The 9,596-nt window shown below is 43.2% G+C and overlaps 1 protein-coding gene across 1 annotated transcript in view; it reads right to left on the bottom strand.

Annotated features, from left to right (window-relative positions):
- The window catches only part of Slc25a20 (solute carrier family 25 member 20), a 46,775-nt gene that overhangs the window by 35,709 nt on the left and 1,470 nt on the right, over positions 1-9,596 (bottom strand). The window contains exon 2 of the mRNA XM_008853225.3: positions 4,985-5,077. Within this exon, the coding sequence (XP_008851447.1) occupies positions 4,985-5,077 (93 nt within the window). The remainder of the gene's footprint in view (positions 1-4,984; positions 5,078-9,596) is intronic.

Raw genomic sequence — 9,596 nt, 5'->3', positions numbered from 1 at the left:
AAAAAAGTATTTTGATTTTTTTTTTTTTTCTTTTCAGCTGTCCTGGAACTCACTATGTAGACCAGGCTGGCCTTGAACTCAAGAGTTTCGCCTGCCTCTGCCTCCTGAGTGCTGGGATTAAAGGCGTGGGCCACACATCTGGGTTGATTATTATTTTTTATGTGTAATAGTGTATTGCCTTCATGCATGTAAGTGCACCCCTGTCATGCAATGACCAAGGAGGTCAGAAGAGGATGTCAGATCCCCTGGAACTGGAGTTACAGATGGTTATTACCTGCCATATGGGTGCTGGGATTTGAACCCAAGTCCTCTGCAAGAGCAGCTGGTGCTCTTAACCGCTGAGACATCTCTCCAGCCGTTAAGACAAAAATTCTTAAGTATAGGCATGGCGGTACATCCTTGTAAGACCAGTACTCAGGATGCAAAGGCAAGAGGATGGAGAGTTTGAGGCCAGCCTGGGCTTCAAAGTAAGACCCATCTCAAGAACAAGAAGAAAAAAGAGAAAACATAAATCAGACATAGTGGCACATGCCTTTAGTCCCAGCGCTGGGGAGGCAGAAGCAGGTAGAGCTCTGAGTTCAAGGCTAGCCTGGTCTACATAGTGGGTTCCAAGCCAGCTGGGGCTACAGGGAGACCCTATCTCAAAAAAATCAAAATCAAAATAAAGTTAGCCAGGCGTGGTGGCGCATGCTTTTAATCCCAGCACTGGGGAGGCAGAGGCAGGCAGGCTCTGTGAGTTCAAGGCCAGCCTGGTCTACATAGTGAGCTCCAGGCTAGGAGCTACAGGGAGACCCTGTCTCAAATTAAAATAAAATAAAAAAATAATAAAATAAAATATTTTTAAAAATCTACCACAGAGGTAGCTAAAATGCATTTTAAAATGTATGTTAAATTATATATGTTATGGGCTGGAGAGATGGCTCAGCGGTTAAGAGCACTGACTGCTCTTCCAGAGGACCTGGGTTCGATTCCCAGCACCCACATGGTAGCTATGAACCATCCTTAACTCCAGTTCAGGGGCATCTGAAGCCCTCTTCTGACCTCCGAGGCACTGTACAACACAAGTGCACTCACATACATGCACATAAAATAAAAATAATAAAAATAAGCCGACTCCTATGAAGCAAACTCTCCATGAAGACCTGGCTCAGGCCAACAAGGTGGCTCAGCAGCTAAAGGTACTTGCCTCCAAACCTGACAACCTGAGTTCACTCCCCAGGACCCACATGATGGAAGGAAAGAGCCAAGTTCTGTAAGTTGACCTCTGACCTCCACATGCACAGTGTGGCATATACACCCACATAAAATAAATAAATAAATAAATAAATGTAAAAATAAAAATTATATATGTTATGCAAATTATAGTGGTAAGTGTATTATGTACAAAGGTAGAAACAGTGTAAATGAAAGAGCTGAAAGTACCTGTCTCTGGAAAAGGAGAGGAGGGAGTGAAGATCACTTGGTTACTTTGTCTTTCAGTGAGGAGCTAAGTGCCTATATCACTTTCAAAATAATTTTGAAAACAAATAAAAAACAAGTTAAAAATGCTCTTGATACACTACAGGCTGCACAGGGGGAGGGCTCCAAAGAGCCAAGCTGAAGAACTGGTCTCACTGCAGACCCTGTGATATCTACATCTTTCCAACACCAAAGGGTAACATGTCTACCTTTTTTTAACACCTAGGTTTTTTTATTTTTTTGTTTTGTCTTTCTGAGACAGGGTCTCTCTGTAGCCCTAGCTGGCCTAGAACTCACTATGTAGACCAGGCTGGCCTTGAACTCACAGAGATCCGCCTGCGTCTGCCTCCCAAGAGCTGGAATTAAAGGTATGCACCACCACGCCCGGCAACACGTCTACCTATTACAAATCCTGGACTCCACAAAAGCTTGACGCAGCTACAGGCTGCAGGTGCACTCACCACAGGCAAAGTACAGAAGCAATTACTAGGAACAGGACAGAGATCTAGGAGGGAGATACAAAAGCAGAATGTGACAAAGTCCTGTCAAAGTTGTGCCCACAGCTTTGTGTGGGATGAGAAGAATGTCCCAGACTTCAGGGGCCATACTTACTCCTGACAACTCCTCTAGTCTTCCTTCACACCAAAGACCTCCCAGCTTTATGCAGCAAAGCCTAGACTCCTATCTGGCAACTCCAGAAAACAAAGCTCAATCTGGCACAGCAAAAAACAGGGCGGTACACAAACATGGACTAAGGAAGCCTATGAAATTCTGTAGTTAGGTTTTCACTGTTTTTAAGATTTTATCTTATTTTCAATTATGTGTATATGTGAATCTGTCTATGAGTATGAATATATGTGTGCAACTACCTGTGAAGGTCAGAGGAAAGCATACAATCCCTTGGAGCTGGGGTTATAGGTGGTTGTGAGCCACCCAATGTGGGTGCTGGGAACCGAACTCAGAATCTGTGTAAGAGCAGTCTGTGCTCTTAACTACTGAGCCATCTCTTCAGCCCCCAGAATTAGGTTTTTATTGTTTTCTTTTTTATTGTTTTTTTGAGATAGGATCTCACCATACTGGCCAAGCCAGCCTCCAACTCTTACACTCTGATGATAACCCCCCAACCCCCGTCTCAGCCTCCTGAGAAATCAGGACTATAATAGTCATGTGCTACTCTGTCTGACTTAGGAGTTGGGTTTATTAAATAAGCCATTCTCCCGGGATCCACAATATTACCCAATCCTTAGGTGCTCAAAAATTGTGTTAACCAAGAAGCAATAAACTTGGTTCTCTTCTTTAAAGGCCAAGGACTGAAGTCTACAGCCATGTTCATAAGATAATGATCAGACTCCACCCTGAGTATCAGTGATGTAAGGAAGAGGGACCTAAAGAAGAAAGGATAGAACCATCTCAAGTAAGGGAGCTGGGTGGGCTCTATTCAAGATTTTCCTCCCACACCTGAGTCCTGCAGGAAGCCTGGAAACATCTTCTCCAGAATGAGTCCATCGTTTACCAGTACGTTTTTAAAAATACATCTAGGCCAGGCATGGTGGCACATGCCTTTAATCTCAGCACTTGGGAGGCAGAGGCAGGTGGATCTCTGTGAGTTCAAGGCCAGCCTGGTCTCCATTAGTGAATCCAGGCCAGCTGTGGCTACAGGGAGACCTTGTCTCAAAAAGACCAAAAAAAGGGCTGAAGAGATGACTCAGCAGTTAACACTGACTGTTCTTGCAGAAGACCCGGGGTTCATATCCCAGTACCCACATGGCAGCTAAGAACTGTCTGTAACTCCAGTCCCAAGGGATCTGACAGCCTGTTGTCCTCCTTGGGCATTGCATGACATGGGTGCATTTACCCACATGCAGGCAATACAGGCATACACATAAAATAAAAATAATAAATAAAAATTTTAAAAAAAAACATCGACAAGTGTGGTGGCGCACGCCTTTAATCCCAGCACTCGAGAGGCAGAGGCAGGAGGATCTCTGTGAGTTCAAGGCCAGCCTGGTCTACATAGTGAGTTCCAGGACAGCTGGGGCTATAGGGAGATCCTGCTTCAAAAAGACAAAAAAAAAAAAATCTAAGTGACATCTATTTCTCAGATTCAGTATGTTTAAATAAAGTCTACATTCTTAGTAGTGTGTATAATCATACAAAGGTTACACTTAGCTTACAACTGTTATCTCATCACTTGGGAGAGTGAGGCAGAAAGACTGTTGGGAGTTCAAGGCCAGCTTGAGTTACTGTGTAAGACGGTAAACCAAATATAACCTTGAATTTCTGATCCTCCTGCCTTCATCTTCTGAGTGCTGGCTTACAGGTGTACATACAATACCATGCTTGGTTTATGAAGTGCTGGGGATTAAACCCATGGCTTTGTGCATGTATTCTACTAAGCTACATTCAGAGCATTAAAAATTCTTTGTTTCTTTGTGTTCATTTTTCGGGGTTTTTTGAGACAGGGTCTCCCTGTACCCCTAGCAGGCCTGGAACTTGCTACATAGACCAGGCTGGCCCAGATCTCAGAGAGATCAACCTCCTGAATGCTGGGATTAAAGGCACATACCAAGGCATCTGGCACTAATAACTATAAAAATTACATTTTCACTATTTAAAAGTATATAATCAAATAACTCTAGCAAGTCCAGAGACTCTGCTGGCCTCTCTGTTTTTTTTTTTTTTTTTTTTTTTTTTCAGCGACCAGGCTGGCCTAGATCTTACAGAGATTCACCTGCCTCTGCCTCCCAAGTGATAAGATTAAAGGTGTATACCATCACACTAGGCTGGCCTTTCTGTTTCTAAGGCTGACTCACTTTTCCTCCAAACTTCATACACTTTTTTTGTTTTTTTGACACAGGGGTTTCCCTGTATCTGGAGCTGGCCTCGAACTCAGATCCTCCTATCTTGGCTTCCCAAGTGCTGGGATTACAGGCAGGTGCCACCATACCCGGCTGGATATGAATTTTTATCCAATTCCTATCTCCAATTATTCCTTGGTAATTTTCCCTTATCTCTTTCCACCAATGAAAAGAGAGAAGCATTCTAGGGGCTGAAGAGATGGCTCAGCTGTTGAGAGTACTGGCTGTTCGTACAGAGGACCTGGGTTCGATTCCCAGTACCCACATGGCGGCTATGAACTGTCCTTGACTCCAGTTCCAGGGGAGTCCGACGCCCTCTTCTGACCTCTGTGGCATTGCACAATACAGGTGCACTCACATATATGCAGACAATGTACTCATATACATAAAAATAATAAATAAATAAATATATATATATATATATATATACACAGAAAAGAGAGAAGCATTCTAATGGCCACACTCATCTGTAGAAACAGTACCTGGAATCATCGGGCTCCACAGAAGATGACAATAGGAAGACACAGGGTGGCATGGCTAGGGAGCTGCAGCTAGGGCCTAGACCGTCAGCAGAATCACAGTTATTCTCTTCCCCCAGGGGGCTGTTAACAAAGCAACCCCTGAACATGGTTGGATGAGTAAAGAATGCCTAGCACCAGATGCCATACCTCTTTAATAAGAGTCTTCTTAAAACAGTCAATGGTCCCAGTGTACAGAGGAACTTGCCCAGGCCCACTTGGTGGCTGTGTCTGCAGTCGGACCTGAAATCAGAAATTGAAATAATCACCTTCCAGAATCACCAGCAATGGTTCAACTCTCCTCCTCCTCTCCTTTCTCTTCCTCCTTTTTTTGCACTACTAGAAATTAAATGCAGGCAAATCTCTCACTGAGCTATATCCTCAGCCCTTCAACTAGGAAATTCATACCTATGTAGATGTCTTCTGCATTCCCTTAATCTGACAAATTCAAACTTTACTTTTATTTCATTAGTACTTCATTCTTGTTTTGGGTTTTTTTGTTTTTGTTTTTGTTTTTTGTCTTTTTGAGACAGGGTCTTCCTGTAGCCCCAGCTGGTCTGGAACTCACTATGTAACTATATAGACCAGGCTGGCCTTGAATTCACAGAGATCCACCTGCCTTTGCCTCCCAAGTGCGAGGACTAAAGGCTTGTGCTACCACGCCCTGGCCCTTCATTCTTGTTTAAATCTTTTATCTTATATTTATTCTGTAACAATTCATACATGTATACAATGTATCTTGATCGTATCCATCTCCAACTCTCCCACACATACCCCAGAACAATTTCATTCTTTTACTGGCAAGTTTCATCTTATTGGCTACCAAATTGTAGAGATTCAGAAGGATCAGTTCAAGGTCATCCTTAGCTACATAATGAGTTCAAGGCCAGTCTGGGCTATAAAAGTCTGTCTCAGCCAGGTGTGGTGGCGCATGCCTTTAATGCCAGCACTCAGGAGGCAGAGGCAGGCAGATCTCTGTAAATTCAAGGCCAGCCTGGTCTACACAGTGAGTTCCAGGACAGCTGGGGCTACAGGGAGACCCTGGTTCAAAAAAACCAAAAAAAAAAAAAAAGACTGTCTCAAAACCAAATGAACAAATAAATGTAAGCCAGACCACCCACCCAAAGTGCTCCCCAAACCTGACTCAGAGAACATGAGGATTAATGAATGATTGCTTCAGCCCACTAAGTTTTGGGATAAAATGTTACACTGTAAAGCTGGCGGAGCACTTGGAGGCGGAGGTAGGTGGATCTATGTGAGTTCAAGGCCAGCCTGGTCTACATAGTTAGGTAGTGAGTTACAGGCCAGCTGGGGCTACAGGGAGATCCTGTCTCAAAAAAGACCAAAAATAAATAAATAAACCGGGAGTGGTGGTGGCATGCCTTTAATCCCAGCACTAGAGAGGCAGAGGCAGGCAGATCTCTGTGAGTTCCAGGCCAGCTTGGTTTACATAGTGAGTTCTAGGTCAGCTGGGACTACAGGGAGACCCTGTCTCAAAAAGACCAGAAAACAAAACATAACAACAATAAATAAATAAATAAATAAATAAATAAATAAATAAATAAATAAGGTATTGGGTCTAATCCTTAGCAACACATACACACGCACACACCCTGTCTCAAAAAGACCAAATAAATAAATAAGGTACTGGGTCTAATCCTTAGCAACACACACACACACACACACACACACACACACACACGAGTTTTTAAAAATATTTTATGCATATGAGTGTATTGCCTGCATGTATGTGAGTGCACCTGTGTCATGCAGTGCCTCTGAGGTCAGAAGAGGGCTTCGGATTCCCCTGGACCTGGAGTTAAGGATGGTTCATAGCCGCCATGTGGGTGCTGGGAATTGAACCCAGGTCCTCTGCAAGAGCAGTCAGTGCTCTTAACCACTGAGCCATCTCTCCAGCCCCACAAAGGAGTTTTAAATTTTCTATTTAGGTGGATTTTTTGACACAGAGTCCCTCTATGTAGCCCAAGCTTACCTCAATTCATATATCCTAGCATAGCCTCAAATTCATGGTAATCCTCTCCCTCAACCTTAAAGAGTGCTAGATTACAACTGTGAACCACCACATCAAGTCCACACAACATTTTGATTGATACTTCTTTTATGATTTTTTGCTGTTGTTTTGAGACAGGGTTTCATATAGCCCAGGCTGATTCAAACTCAATATGTAGCCAAGGAACTTGAACTCCCAACCCTCCTGCCTCCACCTCCTAAGTGCTGGGATTATTTTTTGTGATTTTTCTTTTTTGGAGATAGAAACAGGGTCTTATATATCCCAAGTTGGCCTCAAACTCACTACATAGGAGAGGATAACTTTGAATTTATGATTCCCAATTCTACTTTCCAAGTGCTGGTATTAGAGGTATATACCATCAGGCCTGGCTTTTATATGGTGCTGAGTATTGGACCCAGGATTTCATGCATGCTAGGCAAGCACTCTACCAACTGAACCCATCCTCAGCTCTTTGGTGATTTTTTTTAAAATTTTACTTCATTTATTTTTTTAAATTTTTAACAAAATATTTTATTTTTATTTTATGTGTGTGTATTGCTTGCATGTAGATAAGTGCACCCGTGTCGTACAATGCCCGAGGAGGACAGAAGAGGCTGTTGGATCCCCTGGAACTGGAGTTACAGTTATGGACAGTTGTTAGCTGCCATGTAGGTGCTGGGATTCAAACCCAGGTCTTCTGTAAGAACAATCAGTGTTCTTAACTGCTAAGCCATCTCTCCAGCCCCCTACTTATTTTTATTTTGTGTATGAGTATTATGTTTGCATCGATATAAGTGCACCCATGGTGTGCAGTGACTATGGAGGCCAGAAGAGGCTGTGGGATCCCCTGGAACTGGACTTATAGATGGTTGTTAACCACCATGTGGGTGCTGGGATTTGAAACCAGGTCATTTGTAAGAGTAGCCAGTGCCCTTAAGCACTGAGCCATCTCTCCAGCCCCCTTGTGATATGTTTTTAATGTCTCTTCTATATGTCTCATCATATCATCTTACTTTACATTCTGGCCCCAACACACCTCCAAGCCCACACTTGCCTTGCCTTCACTCTCACCCAAAAATACATGTTGGAGCTTAACCCCTAACTGCAGTAACAGTATTGGAAGATGAAACCTTATGGAAGGTGTTTGTTCAGGAATGGACTAATACCAGCCACAGAAAGACTTGAGTTTGATCTCCTGCTCTCTTATATTCTCTTGCTCTTCCATATTGCATCATGGGATGATATAACACAAACAGCCCTGACCAGATACAAGCCCATGGATCTCAGCATTCCCAGTCTCTAGAACTATAAGAAATAAATCTTTGTCTAAGACTGAGATACCTCCCCACCACAGATTATACAGCTCTTCCTATTCTTCCAGTCAGAAAACAGCCAGACTTTTTTTTTTTTTTTTTTTTTTTTTTTTTTTTTTTTTTGGTATTTTTGAGACCGGGTCTGCCTGTAGCCCCAGCTGGCCTGGAACTCACAGAGATTCGCCTGCCTCTGCCTCCCAAGTGCTGGGATTAAAGGCACATGCCACCACAGCCGCCCAAACAGCCAATTTTTTAATGCCTGCCCCAATACTATGTCCATACCAAGACCAAATTCTGAGGTATGGCAATTCTTGGTTTAACAGGACATGTAGGTTGTAGCTCAGTTGCTTTGAACCTCTGAAAGTACATTCAAGTACTTGGGAGGTAGAAGCAGCAGGATCAGAAGTTCAAGGTCATCTTCTGCTATATACTGAGTTTGAGGCCAGCCTGGGACACACTGAGATCCTGACTCAAAAATAAATGAATAGCCGGGCATGGTGGCACACGCCTGTAGTCCCAGCACTTGGGAGGCAGAGACAGGCAGACCTCTATGAGTTCAAGGCCAGCCTGGTTTACATAGTGAGTTCTAGGACAGCTGGGACTACAGGGAGACCCTGCTTCAAAAAGACAAAAAATTGGAGGACTGAACACACTTATTCACAAAGCCTCTTTAGCTTTGTGAAACACCTAAAATGGCCACTGAGGAGAAAGAAAGAAAGAAAGAAAGAGAGAAAGAGAGAAAGAGAGAAAGAGAGAAAGAGAGAAAGAGAGAGAGAGAGAGAGAAAGAAAGAAAGAAAGAAAGAAAGAAAGAAAGAAAGAAAGAAAGAAAGTCATAAAACGGCCAGACTTTAGTTGGTGCCCACCTAACTAAGGTCAAAAGGACATCATCAGTCAGCACTCCGTGGTTTTGGTTTGCACTAAAAGACTTTTTTCTAGTTGTCAACATGCCAGTGAACATTTCCAGTCATTTATAATTCAGTACAAAGGTCACTGGGCCCTTGCTGGGAGTAATATCAAGAACAAGGAGATACAGGGACAGAAGCAACATTTACATAAGGAGACAAATAGGGGTTTTTTGGTTTTGGAGTTTTTCTAAAGTTTCAGATATTCAGCTGGGTGTGGTGGCACACGCCTTTAGTCCCCGCACTCGGGAGGCAGAGGCAGGTGGATCTCTGTGAATTCAAGGCCAGCCTGGTCTACATAGTGAGTTCTAGGACAGCTGGGGCTACAGGGAGACCCTGTCTCAAAAAGACAAAAAAAAAAGTTTCAGATACTCAGAGCTAACAAGATCTCTGCCTCTGTGGACCAAGATTAGAAATAAAAAGTTAGAGTACTGCCCCTTAATAGATAGTGCTATTTGAAATGATCACTGTCACAGAAGCACTGACAGCATTCACCACCCACTACAATTTGATTTCATGTTGCACAATACTATAG

The sequence above is a fragment of the Nannospalax galili genome, unplaced genomic scaffold (genome assembly GCF_000622305.1).
Source record: "Nannospalax galili isolate Female #2095 unplaced genomic scaffold, S.galili_v1.0 scaffold786, whole genome shotgun sequence".
NCBI classification, from domain to species: domain Eukaryota; kingdom Metazoa; phylum Chordata; class Mammalia; order Rodentia; family Spalacidae; genus Nannospalax; species Nannospalax galili.
This window is presented reverse-complemented; position numbering and strand designations above follow the sequence as displayed.